At 41.2% G+C, this 15273-nt stretch overlaps 1 protein-coding gene across 9 annotated transcripts in view; it reads right to left on the bottom strand.

Moving 5' to 3' along the window:
• Window positions 1-15273, bottom strand: part of mark2b (MAP/microtubule affinity-regulating kinase 2b) — a 51141-nt gene that overhangs the window by 10207 nt on the left and 25661 nt on the right. For 6 of the 9 annotated variants that reach the window (XM_051429555.1, XM_051429556.1, XM_051429561.1 and 3 more), the window contains exons 9-17: window positions 14006-14125; window positions 12914-13016; window positions 12618-12730; window positions 12173-12247; window positions 11626-11683; window positions 11335-11486; window positions 10632-10726; window positions 6851-6997; window positions 1735-2001 (exon numbers count right to left, since the gene is read on the bottom strand). In XM_051429555.1, the coding sequence (XP_051285515.1) occupies window positions 1735-2001; window positions 6851-6997; window positions 10632-10726; window positions 11335-11486; window positions 11626-11683; window positions 12173-12247; window positions 12618-12730; window positions 12914-13016; window positions 14006-14125 (1130 nt within the window). The remainder of the gene's footprint in view (window positions 1-1734; window positions 2002-6850; window positions 6998-10631; window positions 10727-11334; window positions 11487-11625; window positions 11684-12172; window positions 12248-12617; window positions 12731-12913; window positions 13017-14005; window positions 14126-15273) is intronic. The other 3 variants (XM_051429560.1, XM_051429557.1, XM_051429563.1) reach the window with 3 other exon arrangements.

Raw genomic sequence — 15273 nt, 5'->3', positions numbered from 1 at the left:
ACTTTTCCGTAATTCTGACTCAGCTGTGTACATAGCCTTCATTGCCCTTCATGCATGATTTCGATAAAAACACTGACAATTTGGTTTATGATATTTTAAGTATCTGCCTATGAATTTATTTCTCTCTTGCTTTGTTGCTTGACACAATTCATAATTTTGCTTAGTAAGAATCTGCCTACAACTGCTCTATCTGGAATACATTATGTTTTAGTGGTAGAGAAATGTAATTAAAACTTTAAAGTATATTTCTATTTTTCATATTGTCATCAAATTCCACAAAAAGACCAAAGCCAACATTAAATCCATCCTAACAAGTATTGTCTGTGCAGTGCCAGTCAAAGCCTGGTATAGCTTATCTCTCTGTGCCATAGAGCTCCATTGTTGTCAAAAAACTATGAACAAACAAATTAGGGAGCCACACTTGCAATGGGTAAATTATCCTTCATTATGATGAACAATGTAGTTTATTTTGGTTCAGTCTCGGTTACACTGTCCTGCTGCTGTGAATACTCACCAGTGCATTATCTACCACTGTTAAAATAATGTTACAGGGTCCAGCGGTTTAAGGAAATTATGTGGTCTTTTTTCTATAAAACAATAAATGAAATTAAACTATATATTATATATAGATTATAAAGATTCAGTAGAGACCAATGGGCTTGGGACTGAGAGCAACAGACATGGTGGGGAAGTCAACAAGTACTGAGAGATGAGAAGTAGAGTTTGGTCTTTTATAGAATGTAAGAAGAATACAGAATAAGTTAAATTAGTCTTTCCTTTATAATTAAAACCCACATTCAGAGTTTTCCAATAACATAACAAGCTATCATTGTAAATCTTATTGTGGAAAGAAATGGCATAATGTCTCAGGTATATCAAATTCAATTACAACTAATGCCAATATTTATCTGCCAAAAGCCGAAATCAGCGAGTAGAAATATCCGTTTAGTTGTCACAGGACTGTGTAGTTAAGGAGTTGGTAGATACTGTATTAGTCAGGCTTTTCCCTCCAATCCTTTCCTTCCACTCTTATAACCACAAAGTACTGTCTTCACCTCACTGTTTACACAGCCGAGTTGGATCAAAGCTGGGCTTCCACTTCCAGAGAAAATTAAAAAATATATAAATAAACAAGTTTAGTTTTCATTACAACCAGGTACCCATGAGAGCAGTTTTAGTCCTTGCAACCTGCACTAGAGCACTGAGATGAAAACTGGGCCAGACGTGGAACCAAAACCAAAATTACTCCTCAGTCACCACTGCTCCAAACAAAATTATAGAGAAGGCACAGCTGTTCCCTTTCCTCTCCCTTTCTACTCTCAGCAGACTTACAGATCAGCACAAGTCTAGTGATAGGGATGAGATTAGACCAGGCCCTTTAAAGAAATACTCTGAAAACCAGTGATGACATGGACGTACAGTATGTTGTTCCTGAGAGGAAATGAGCACATGAAATGACTTGTAACGTAAACCTAGTCATTTTCTGTTTCAGGCTGAAACCTCAATACTCTGAAAAAGCTTTAAACTGTACTTAAGTAGAACAGCTGCTACCACGACTGCTCTGCATTTCTAAACTACTTCTTCTACAAAGTTTCTTCTTCTTCTGCCACATATCCTCTCCTGTCCTGTCTCATTGCTTCCTTTCTTTGCTCTTGAACACCACAACCCTAAAGTATCAATCATAACTATTCACCCTTCCCATTTTCCCATGCTCCTGCCTCTCTTGTCACTCACCTGCGTACAAACTTGGATGTGAACTTGCTGAAAATCCCTGTGGCACCGTGTGTCCTCCGGGCCTGGCTGTTGCCATGTGACAGAGATGGGGACGCGGGCCCGCCGGGGTAGGCGGAGCCCTGCTGATCCCTGGCACCCCGCTGCTGGCCTGCGTGGAATGTGCTGCGGATGCCCACCCCCCGGGAGAAGTTGGGACGGTCTGACACGGCAGCGCTGCTGATGTTGTGGGCAGATGGGGAGGCACCGGGCGCCCGCTGAGGTGGGGCGCTGCAGAGGAAGGGTGGGAAGAAAGAAGAGAGACACAGAGGGAGGGATGGTAAAGAAAAGGTGATACACAGGAGGGGAGGGTGTAGACGAGCAGGGAGGCAGATGTGGAGAAAGAGAAAGAAGTGCGAAAAAATATTGAAGGATAAGAGGTTGGAAGGTGTGATGAGAAGAGGCAAGAAAGAGGAGGTGCAAAAGAAGAATTCAGGGTGACATAGATTGGACAAAAGGAAATAAAGAAAGTATGATAGAGGGAAGGAGACAAGAGGTAGATAAACAGTGAGGTGTAGGAGGTGATGCAGCAGAAGAAGAGTAGACAGAAAGGTATTAAAAAGAGGGGATGGGAGTGAAGAGGAGGGGTGTGGGAGAGGAACACAGTTAGACAAACACTAATAGAGGAAAATCACTTCCTTCTGATGCGCTACTTACCTCAGTCTAAGGTCATACAAGTATCTATGTCTGAAAAATGTCTGCTCGCCTAATGTTTCACATAATCCCTAAAGTCCGCCATGTCAGTTTTTAGGGGCACATCAGGTCAGCGACACGCACACATGCAGATACACACAGTAATCCTCCTTGCCTTGGTTGTAAGGCAAAGCATCACAATCCTCCAGCTCTCATTCACATAGACAAAGACACACAAACACTGAGCTAAAAGCTTGCACTTGCTTTGTAAGCATGTGCGCATACATCTTCCATGCCAGTATGCGGCAGTAGTATACCTGCAGCAGATGGCAAACACAACAAACAGAAATAGCAAAAGCACAAACACAAATCACACATACTGAAAGACGAGACGGGCAAATACTGAGTAGAAGAAATATAGAAAGCAGAGAAGTTAATACAAATGGACAATCCACTGTAGAGGGCTGCAATGGGACTGGGACACCACAAATGTTGCAGGTGCACCCAGGGATAAAATTTCATATATGAAAATAGGAGAGGCTGTAGTCTTTACTAGTCTATGTACATGCTTCGCCCACCATAAAACCAGTAACCAATAAAAGGTCAGAGTCAGTTTATTTTCTATCTCTCACAGGCCAAATTTGCTTTTACTTTTCACACGCACAAGTCACGCTCTCTCTTTTTAGACTAGACCCTTGCTCTCTTTTTTTTATTTTACAAATGCTGATCTGCAAAGGAACATGCCAATCTGCAGTCTAACATTACAGCATCTGGCTTGTTTCTGTTACTATGGGAAACAACATTACCCATCAAGAAAGAGGGGCACAATCTGTAAGCTTGTAGTTGCCCCTCCTTCAAGATAAAGCCTGTGTATTGTTAATATTGAATTATTATTATAAAAGGCTGATTTTCATCTTTTACAGATGAGTAGCTGGGTAACTGTATTTATCAGTTTTTAAGGACTGCATGTGTCGTCGAGGGATTGAAGAAACAGCCCCATGCAGACCCTCTAATGCACTCAACACTCCACAAAGAAAAATAAAGAGGGTTTAAAGCCAAGTTTACAGTCTACCTGTGTGATGAACAGCTTAAACACATCCTTTAATTTGATGAGGATGTGTTCAAGTTGTGCACCAGGGATGAAATATATACAAACACACAGCTGTTCTATTAATACAGATGCAAGGAAAGAAAGGCTGGATCAGGCAAATTAGTGGAAACCAGTGTTACACATTATAGTTATGAAGAGGATTGTTGATTGAGAAGGACTACATATGGCTACAGGTAAAATAGCTTTACTGTTTTCCATTTGTTTCAGCATATGAAAGCATTTCCATCGTCACATACAGAATTAAGTAAAAGAGCAGTGACAGCCTGTAAGTATCTAAAGAAGGCACGTGGCATGAGGTGGATGCAGGTGGGTGAGGACGATGATGACGCAGCTGAATGATTTCCATGCTAGGCATACTTGATTTGCGTATAGTAGACTGCACCTCTACTTTAAACAAATGTGTAGCTGCCTATGTGCAGCGTCACTTGCTTCACAGTAAATGAATACTCATGCAGTAAAACAGGTTGTTAAAAGTAATGTAAATTCATGAGAATGGTATTTTAAAGTTTTTCAGAGGGGTATTTGGGGATAGCTGGATAAAACAGGAATGGATGGGACTCTAGGGCACAGATTATGTTCTAAGAAAAGGTGCCTATTCCTCACTCAGGGTACAGTCTACGTGTTGGAGCGGTACCTTCTCTCCAGCGTTCCCAACCAGGTTCTGAACGGCCCAAGCTCACTGATGAACGACGCATGCAACAGAACGAGACTTCAACATAGAGCAGACAAAACCACATACAGCCAGAGGGCCACCTTGACATTTGCCCTGCTGGAATTTTAGCCTGACATTTGTGGGGGGCTTTTTTCACTAGACAACTGTCACAAAAAGGGTGGGGGTCTCTGTCTGTGCAAATGGCATATCAGTTCAGACTAAAACAGTATTTCAGTTAGCTGGGGAACATGTACAAAGACCTTCCACCGACACATGGCTGGCGGGGGGGGGAGAGAGACTAAAACTCAAAATATCAAAGTAGCCCTTGAACAGACACTGTGAAGCAGAAGAGCTGAACAACAAAGCAGCCCACAAAAACCGAGCACAGACAGCAAACACACACACAGTTCACACAGATGGCCAACAAGCTACAGTCAGGTCATTATTTCATTTTGTTCGTTCAGCGTCACAGAACAGTTAATGGTTGACAGATAAAGATGGGGTTTTCCCGGGCAACTTCATAACTGAGGTGGGTTTACATAGTAGATTCAGACTGTATGAGAGAGCACTTAACGTTTGAGAACAAAAAAACAGAGGCTGTGGGAACCTTAAAAGGGACTCCACTTCTTTACACAGGACTGTAAATTCACCTGTGCAAGCCAGGGAAAATCCTTTTGTCCACTAACACAACATGTCAGAAAACCAAATGGGGGACAATATTAGTGTATACAGAAACATGCATCAACACAACTATTGCATCTGCATTTTGTCTGGTTCTCCCCAGGGGACGTTTTTTAAAATATCTTTTTTAATGACACAAACTAAAGGAAAATGAAGCATGGAAAATGAAACAGGAGTTTTACCACTTACCTGCATAGCCTACCAGCACAGGTAGACTGTGCAGGTAAGTGAGGCTCAGAGAGGAAAGTTTATGTATCAATAGTTATTAAAGGGACAATTAACGCGCACAATCTGGTGATGAAAACCGTAGTTTTGGCGATTTAAGGCACTTTGTGTTGTGTTCAATGTTCATTGTCATTGTTCATATTAGATGCTGAATAATGTGGATCTCACTTTCCCTTCAATACAACTTTTTTGGCAAGACTGTGGTATTGTTGATAGTAATTTATTACTGTTGACTGTCCATCTACATCATCTACATAAATAAAGACCATCATTGCAAACATTTCACTGTAAGCTCTTACTTACATAAAGTAGTAACTGCCACTTTTCTTCAAATCAGCATGGTGATGTCCAACATCAGGACAGCAACCTTCGACAGACTTGCTAATACCATTTTGCAAGCTAGAAAGTTAGCTAAGCTAACTTTCCATAACCTTTGGCCCATTTCTTAAATCAAATAAAATGCCTAAAATGATAGTATGTAAGACTTTTATGCTGTCATGTCAACAGAAGGTTTCTTTAAGATGCCATCTTATTAAGCTTGATTGACTTTGTCTTAGAAGGCAGATGTACAGTACACCTCATTATCAAGCCAAGCTTAAAGTATATAAAAAGGGCTGGCCTCCTGTTTATTAGCTACCGAGGCCTCTGCGTGTGTGGAAACTTTATCCCTGCTGGTCCATAAATGTCTCTTCCCCCAATGTGTCTGGCTTATTTTGCTGCCAGGAAACAAAACAAGTTAAAAAAAAACCTGGTCTGTCAGTACAGTGAAAAACCTGCTCATCTTGTTCTCAAGCTCTGACTGTTCAGTTAAGGTCCACCGAGTAAATGTGAGGTCTGAGAGTGACTGATATGTCAATGTCTCCACACTGACTTTAGCTCAGATAGTACAGATTTCTGAGCACCACAATCTACTTCCTGGCTGTTGCTAAGTAACTGGTGAGTCTATGATTACTGGTGTAAGAAATGTTGGGCATCTCACTACGGTGATGTTATAGTGGTAAATATATATAGATGGAGGTAGATATACAGATATATATTCAGGACAGCACCTCTTGAAAGAAAGAAACTGATGAGGTAATGTCATGTAGTCTCTTTGTGGCTACATTAATGCTAACTTTACTTCCTGGTTCTGAGGGAAAACATTTGTATCACATTAAGGAATTTCTTTGGAGTTTTGCAGCAGATTTAAACTGCACACTTTTCTAAAACTGTACACATGCTACCCATCATCAAAACATTAACAAATACAAGTGTATAATTCTTTTAAAGGTCAGATTTCTTGACTTCTCTTTGGTTTAACAATTTGACTGCATTTCAATTTTCTTTATATTTATATTACGTAATGTAGGGGGAGATTTTAGCTGATTATACCAAACAGGTATAAAATATTTGAGAATAAATAAAGGCACCAACTGTTCAAGTTAAGGAAGCAACTTATCTTTGCTCATGGGAACATGTATGTGAGGTGATTGTTGGCAAACACAGCAGTCTGTGTTAACTAAAACACCCACTCTTTGGGGAGGAAAATCCACCTCTTTCATCAATTTCTTTTTTTTTTTTTGGGGGCATTGAAAGAGTTGTTTTAAAAAAAGGTGGTGCTGTCCCTTTGATCCAGCAGTGGTGGAGGATTTCAGGACCAACAAATCACTTTATCTTCATCTTTCGTTTTTGCCCACCAAGTTCTTGCGGGAAGGATGATCTGTGGTACATGCTGAGGGAGCTATGAGGGAGCTATGAGTGTGTGTGTGTGTGTGTGTGAGAGAGAGTTTGAGACTTGCCTGGGCCGTGGTGCGTGCAGGTCAGAGGGGCATGGATGATTGGAGGAGGACAGGGACTTGTGGTGGCGGGAACGCGAGGTGGAGGAGGAGGAGGAGAGGACGGCAGCGGCCGAGGCAGTGGAGGCGCGGGAGCCCGGAGTGTTTAGGCTGGGAGGAGGGGGGAGGAACAGGAGGAGTGCCCCGCCCAATGCACACACGCACACATATACACAAACATGCAGACACGCCCACAAACGCGACCGACAGAGGACGAACACACCAAAACGTCACACAAACAAACATACATACGAGCATGACACATACACACAGTCACACACACCGGGCGGGGTTTGTGTGTGGGTGGGCAGGGAGGTGAGGTGGAGCATGGTTAGAAGCAGCATTTATCAAACACAGTAAGAGGGATTGGGGGGGGGAGAGAAGAGCAGAGAGAACAGATACACAAGCGGAAGAACAGAGGAAGTAGAGACAAAAAGACAGAACACAGAGCAAAAGACTTGAACAAAGAAAAAAAAGTTGGTCCTTTTCGCTGCTGCATTTGCTTCATTGTGGTGTAACAAGAAGAAATCACAAACCACAATCAAAGGCTGACTGTGTTTGTGTGCCTTCATCTTTCCATGTAAAATCTACCCGACAAAAGCCAGAGCACAAAAGACCAACTTTAAACACACATTTTTCTTTTGGCTAGGAAGACTGAAAACACACTCAAGACAAATTATGAGGAAAGAGTCAAGTTACCAATATTGCACAAATGTGCAAAGCAACAAAACTCAGCAAACCACCACATAGTAACTGAAGCGACCCCAACATTTCACTGGTCAGCTCATTTGCCTCCCCAGCAGGTCTACATATTGGAAAAAGGCATCATCAACACAGCTTGGGGAACAAATAAAACGAGGCCAGATAACAAATCCCCTCTCAGTATGTAAATCTCTCTTATTATTTTAATTCACTGTTTTGTAAGAAGTGTGCTATACAAATAAAATTAGACTGCATGTATAATATAAATTATTATCATTAACATTCTTTTTAAACTTTTTAAAATCTGTATTGTATCTAAAACACTATTTCATGATTCTTCATGGCTCATGCCGTCATAAAACTGCCACAGTAACCAATTTTATTATTTATTATTATTTAAATGGGATCTAAGAGGCTAGACATGACAGCTAAAACAATTAGTTGATTAATTGGAGGACAAACAATTAATCATCATCAATTTTGATGCATAAATACCAAAAATCTGCCAAGCTTCTCAAATGTGAATATCTGCTTATTTTCTATGTCTACCTTGATACGAGTAGACCTTTGAGATTTGGACTGTTGGACAAAGTAAGCATTTTGATGTTACCTTGGGCTTTCCAAAAATCAGACAGGCATTTTTCAGTATTTTCAGATCTTTGTCAAATTAATCAAGAAATAATCCTTAGTTGCAACCCTACAAAACAAATAAAGCCAATTAGCGTATTCTCTTTTCCAAGAAATAACGGACAGGAAAGATAGGTTTCTGTCATTTAGACACTGGCAGGAAATCAAGCTGTTGTCTTGTTATGGAATAATCACTCTGACCTCTGAGCTTGCAGTTTTTTAGATTTGACCTGCCTGTCACGTTCCTTCCTTTCCTTTACTACTGTAAACAATCTAGTGTAGATTGTGTATCTGTAACAAAGAACATTTTATTGAATTACTTAAGCAAAACAACACTGGTTATTTCCTGAACCCTCTCCTAATCAGCAAGGTTGCTACGGGCTACAAAGCTCTGCGCATTACTGACAGCTCTAACTTGACTTTATCCACACACAGAAACAAACACAGTAAGAGACAGGGCAGAGTGGTACCACTGAGAGAGACAGAGATGGCTGAAGAGAGAGCAGAGGAATGGGAGAGAGAGAGAGAGAGAGAGAGAGAGAGAGAGAGAGAAAGAGAGAGATAAAAAGACATAAAGACATAAAGAGAGAGATAGAGATGGACATTTATAGAAGTCGACCAACAGCTGCTAATTACACAGAAAACAAACACACTCTTTCTGTCAGGAATTAGTCCGGCTTGTGATGGAAGAATAACAGCATTCGCTGGACAACCCAGTGTGTGGCAAGATGTGTGACATGTATGTTTAAGCTTGTGTGTGTGCAGATTTTTTTGTGTATGTAAGCCTATTAAGAGGCAAGTACAGGCACCATATAGTGCCACTAAGAGTTAATATTCCATCACAAGTCTTCCTAATCTCCTTAGAGAGAGAGGGGAGAAAAATAAAGAGAAGAAAGATTAATATAAAGACGAGAAGGAAAAACTGGAAGCTGGATAAAGGAAAAGAAAGGAGGTGCCAAGGAAATGTGAGTGACTTAAGATCCAGAGGGACAAGAGCTCAGACGCAGATAAAAGCACACCAAGTGAAGAAAATTAGAAAAGGACAGAAAGGGAAAAGGGAGAATTGGGGATGGGGGGAGGGGTGTAACAAGTATAAAAGCCCAAACTTCAAAGCATTAATGATGATCAAATAAAGTAACTTTAAAATCAAAGCAGATGACAACCACTAAGTTAGCAGAGCCTACCATGGCTAATAGACCCACAGTGCTAAAAAAAAACAAAAAAAACAATGCTGTCTCAAATGACCACGTCGTCGCCAAGTAAGAACAAAATGACAGAAATTTCTCAAGATTTATCAGACTTTACAGCCTGAACATGGATTCAATTCAATAATTTTTATCATGTTGTATGTAGGGCACCATGTAGGGCACCATGTAGGAAACGAAAGGGGCCATTTGAGACTGATGTACAAGTAATAAAGCAGTAATGACAATGAACACAGCATCATAGTAGGGATTATGGCTTGGCTTAATGTTTAATGCTTATGAAAAAGCACACAAAGCGTATGGCTGGTTAAGCATGAGTGATGTGCGCGCAGTTGTATGTGTGGACGCGTATGAGGTGCATACAGCACCAGAGGGCTTAAGCTCCCGGGGCGACAAATCCAAAAATCAAGCAACTCCTATATGGACAAAAAGTAGCTTTGTCCATATAGAAGTTGTTTACAGGACGAAAGGGGAGCTGGAAGGATGAATTACATTTTGGCATGATGAAATGAAAAAGGGGAAAGGGGAGGGGAATGTCACACTTCGTAATGTCCCACTGGTTAGTCATTTAATGTCATTTATCCTACTTTTAACCAAAATACCCAGAAATATTGATTTTTGCTTTTTATTATCATCTCTACCCGCCTATCCCTGGTCTGATGTCTGATTCAGCTACATGTTTGGTGAAGTCAAAATTAATTGGATCAAGGGAAAAGAACAGAAAGAAGGATAAGAGTTTACAAAATAAGGTCTCTGTGTGTCAGTATATGTCAACCTGCATATGTGAATGCTAGTGTGTGTCCATCGAACCCTGCCTCTGCTCTGAGTGGCAGTCCGCAAATCAGACCATCACAGGTAATCTGTAATCTACTGGAGGTTTGGCCTAAATTCCCAAGGGAGCCTAATTTCCTTGTCCAGGAGGGCTTACCCCGCCCTGGGGGAAAGCTGTGGGCCTCCCTGAGCCAGCTGGCAGAGCTCTGGAGAGTACCAGCCAAGGTCTGGGATCCAGTCACTGAGACAGCTGTGGGACTGCTTCATTCACAAACCATGGTGAGTGTGTTTGTATTATGTGTGCGTTAGTGAGGAAGCAACACTACCTCACAGCAGTTTCTTGAGTTGCCAGTGACGAGAGTGTGTGCGAGAGAACGACTGTATGTTGTTGTTTTTTTTTTTTTTTTTTTAAATCTCACTTTTAAATTGTGTGTATGTACCTGTCCTTGCCGTTCTGGACGCCCTGGCCCAGCGTGGCTCTCTCAGTCAGAGGAGAGTTCCGACTGCGACCGGTACCGGTGGACAGGATGCTATTCTGAAGGGAGAGAATAAGAAGAATGTTAGAAATGACAAATAACTGCTGAACAGCCTTGAGCAAGCTTCCTAATCAGTAACGGTGAGTGACTTCAATTGCCTAAAATGTATTAATTCTTTAGTATATCATGTCTTCAGAGTATTTGCTGAGTATTTTTATTTTTTGCTATACAATTCAAAAACTGTTTCAGTTTCACCTCAGTGTTCTTGAACTGTCATTTAAAGGCCCTGCACTCCCACACAGGTGCTTTCCGTTACCCTGACACATTAACTATCCGCTTAAGCTGAGGTTGGGTGGGGCTATACTATAGACTGGGAATTACTCCATGCCACATGCTAATAAAAATGATAAAAGTCACCCACGTAGCTTTGAGATGAAGCCATATCAGGTGACTTAAATAAAAACAGCAATCTATGTGAACACGCTTCAGTGTCAGGGACCTGGTATTGTGCATGCTGGCTCATTCTCACACTGTCATTGCTTACTGGGACACTTAAACAGACTGGAGTCATCGTTTATGTTGCTAGTAACACATGTCCTTTTCTGACTATGACAATTCAAAGTGGTGTTGCAAATGACATGTAAGCAGTTTGAGTGTTTGGTCTCACGGTGGAGGGCGTGGCGCTCTTCTTGCGGTCAGAGGAGACCAGAGGGCTGGCCGGCACCTTGGTAGTGGAGCTGCCTGATGAACCTTTCCTCCCAGAATCCTCCGTTGCAGTCCGGTTGTCTGCTTGACCTCCCCTCTTAGAGTAGGAGGAGCCTAGAGAAAGAAAATCAAAGGGAGTGCATCAGAAAAGCCACCACTTGATCCCATCCCTGAGCTACTGACAGTTGACCACCTCAATCTGATCCCTGATATGCCTTCCACCAGCTTCCCCTCCAACACACACCAATCTCACCCTGGTCGGTGGCTCTGCGGTTCTGAGGCTTCTGGTTGGATGACACACTGCGCTGTACCTTAAAGAAGTAAGAAGGACAAACACGTCAGCATGGTATTCGTTATGTTAAAGGACACGGACACAGACACACACACACACACACACACACACACACACACACACACACACACACACACACACACACACACACACACACACACACACACACACACACACACACACACACACACACACACACACACACACACACACGTAAGTATGCTAGCAGAATAGCTGGATTTACAGCTGCTGTTAGTCTATAGAGCCATTCACACATGAAACCTACAACACTGGTGAATTAAAGCATCCGGGAAAAGCATTGGTTGCTGTAGTTCACATGTGTGTAGGTCCACAATCTAAAACATGAAAATTACCTACAACACCATAGTTGTTTCCCAGAGTGTTATTGGTGAAATATATGTGGTCAAGTCAGCATACTTGTGTCACTGGCTGGAGTTGGAAGACCTCATTATGTGTTAGCAGAGGACATTATGTGTTCTCATTATACCTTGTGAGGCGGGGAGGGGGCGTTTATGTTGCTTACATCACTTCCTGGCCGGGGCTTGATGCAACCTTCGTCCAGCTGAGGAGTGGAAAAAACAACACAAATATGAATATCTGTGGAGGAGATGCAGAGAGACAGTGGTGTGGCTACAACAAACACAAAGGACTAAAAATAGAGCTTTTTTACATGGTATTGTTATGAGAATACTGAAGTGTTTTGAGCATAAATATATGCGAGATGACAGCAAATTGTATGTTCTGATGGCTTGAAGGCAAACTAAAAGTGAAGCCCTACATTTTCTTGTATATAATGATGAACTCACTTAAGCTTGTTAGTTTGACAGTTTTCTGTACAACATCAGTGTAACTACAGCTAAAGGAGCTCTGACAAACCAAGGACTGGCATGGTAAAATGAAAAGCGTGTAGGTGTGAGAAAGAAACAGTATACCTCAGAGTTCCTATAGTCCAGTAGCAGATATGCAGCCATCACATCATTGTACTTCTGGTTCACCAGCGAGTCCTGGATCTCCTCCTGAGAGAATCCCATCTGCAGCATGATGTCTGCACACACAAAACCAGTTTATAATTAGAATGGAGAGCTTCCTGCAGGTCCATAATTCTCCTTAAGATAAATTATCCTTGTACGTGTGAGTGGAGGAAAAGAACATCTGTGCTCAAATGTGTCTTTGCATGGCTAAAGAAAGGAATATATTTATCATTTTTTGAGTGTGTTTCTGTGCCTACCTGTCCTCCTGGGGTCCTTATAATCTGGCTGTGGTTCGATGTAGGGTTTGAGTTCTTCCTCCTCGTAGCCCACATTCATCCACCGGTCCCTCATTATCTGCTGCTGGGAGCAAGCCAAACAGACAGATAAAGGGAGACATGAGATGTCAAAGGCGATAAAGAGGCAAAAAGCAGAGGAGGAAGGAAAGGTTAAGGAATGAGAAAGGAGGGGAGAGGAGAGGGTAAAGAGATAAAGAGACACAACAAGTTGGCAACACAATGGAAAAGGATGCAGAATTCAGCTGAACATGACAAATGAATTATACACTATTCATCTGTTTGATCAACTAATCTTGACAATTAATTAGTTTTTTCTAATAAGCGTAGCCAGAGCTAACTAGGAAATGAGGGGTTTGACCTTTAACAAACAGGCTATAAAGATTCAAAGGTTGGGAGTGATCAAAGGAGCAAAACTGACTCATATCAATCTTTTGGCTGCTTAGAAATGAAGACGCATTCTACACAAACTTTAAGGTAGGTGTAAATGAAACAGTCACAGGACTGAATTCTCACACTAAAGCTTGAGTCTTCTTTCTGTATTTTTACAGGGCTGCCATAACATTCAGCAGGTCAAGGCAAAAATCTAAATTAAAAGTATGTGTTTAACCTAAAACGTTACTGGGAATCTGGTTAACTCAAAGGGCAAGTGACACCTGCTACTCAGCAAAAGAGTTATATACCTTTTATTCTTCTTGCAATCATGAGCAGTAACTTCCAGGTGCTGTTCATTTGCCTTTAGTGCAACCAAATATGGTAACTCATAAATCCCAATATAACAAGCATTTACTATGCCTTTAAAAAGCACTTTACACATTAGCAACAAACTCACATGTAGCTGGTGAAGCGAGTCTAGGTATACAGTCTAGTACTGTGTGTGCTACATACACCATAAGATTTGCAAATTAACAATCACTGCTCAAGCTATTAGGAGATGGACAATTTTGGTTGTTTTCAGTCAGTTTTATCAAGTTAAATAAAAGGAATTTTAAATCTGGTTCAGTTTGAAAATTGCACTTTTGTGTGTCTGTGTGTCTGTGTGTGAATGCAGTGTACCTCGAGGCTGCCTCTTTTGGAGGGGTTCAGGATGAGAAACTTTTTGAGCAAGTTCTCACAGTCCGTAGACATGTAGAAAGGAATCCTGTATTTACCACGCAGCACGCGCTCCCTCAGTTCCTGCAGAAGGACCAGGGCATGGAGAGTCAACAACAGATTCTGAAAATCCACCTTCAAAACATGCACACAATCCTTTTCTCTCACGTCTGAATGTCAAAGGGCAGCGTCCTTCCAGGATTGTGTAAACGGCACCCCAGACTATCCAAAGCGATTTAATGAAAATGAGGGTCTATGAAACAGTTTTTGAACAATAAAGGACTTGACTCAGAATGTGTGTGATATGGCTTGAATTGGCTACGTATATGGGTGATATATTACTAAAACGTATTATCCATAGTGTTTCCTCTAGGATTTTTTTTAGCAGTGGGGGCAATCAACATAGAGGAAACACTGCATACATATATACATGTATTTTGATAATGCTGATATTAGATTTTGTTCAACTGTTATACAATCAATAAACATGAATAATTCAATATTTATAACCTACTTCAGTGGCCTTCATCAACACATTACATTTGAATGGTCTACGACAAAACTCATTAACCTATTCAATGGTACTTCCCCCAGTAGAAGGGTCCTAATAATTATCATTTACTGAGGCTCTGAAGGGTAAATGCATGTAGTGACTGGTTTTAACACAGCTGTGATGTATATGTAACAAGCTGTTAAGGAGCTTACATCGTGAAGCATTGAATTTGCATACAAATCTATCAAATTGAGTGTTAGGGTTTTAAAATTGTAAATGTATCTTTTGAAGTGCTGAAATGTTCACATAAAACTATCTTAGTCATAAATGTTGCGCTCTTTTTGTCAGTGCATCAGTTAGACACATTTAAAAGAACAAACACATTTTATTACAGCGAGTGAAATCAGAAAGCAGTGAGGCTCCTATCTGTTAAATAAATAGTAAGACCAGTAATGTAGGTGTTAAACTAAACTCCACACAACAGGAGGTAGCGCAAAGGCATACTAGAAAAAGCTGGATGGCAGTTCGCAGGCATGTTAATATCAATATCATCACATTCAATGTCATATCGCCCACCCAAAATGTGTCTGCACTTCCAGAGTGAGTCATGTGGGTACTGACTGAATTCACGGTGTGATAGGTGGTATGAATAATTGTGAATAACTATAGTTCACAGAAAGCATTAAATCCTAAAGGTTTTAGTTCCTGTTTGGTGCAGCACAACACCGAACCCCATTTA

The sequence above is a fragment of the Dicentrarchus labrax genome, unplaced genomic scaffold (genome assembly GCF_905237075.1).
Source record: "Dicentrarchus labrax unplaced genomic scaffold, dlabrax2021, whole genome shotgun sequence".
Classification (NCBI taxonomy): Eukaryota; Metazoa; Chordata; class Actinopteri; family Moronidae; genus Dicentrarchus; species Dicentrarchus labrax.
Note: the sequence above shows the minus strand (reverse complement) of the source record. Positions and strands in the feature narration are given on the sequence as shown.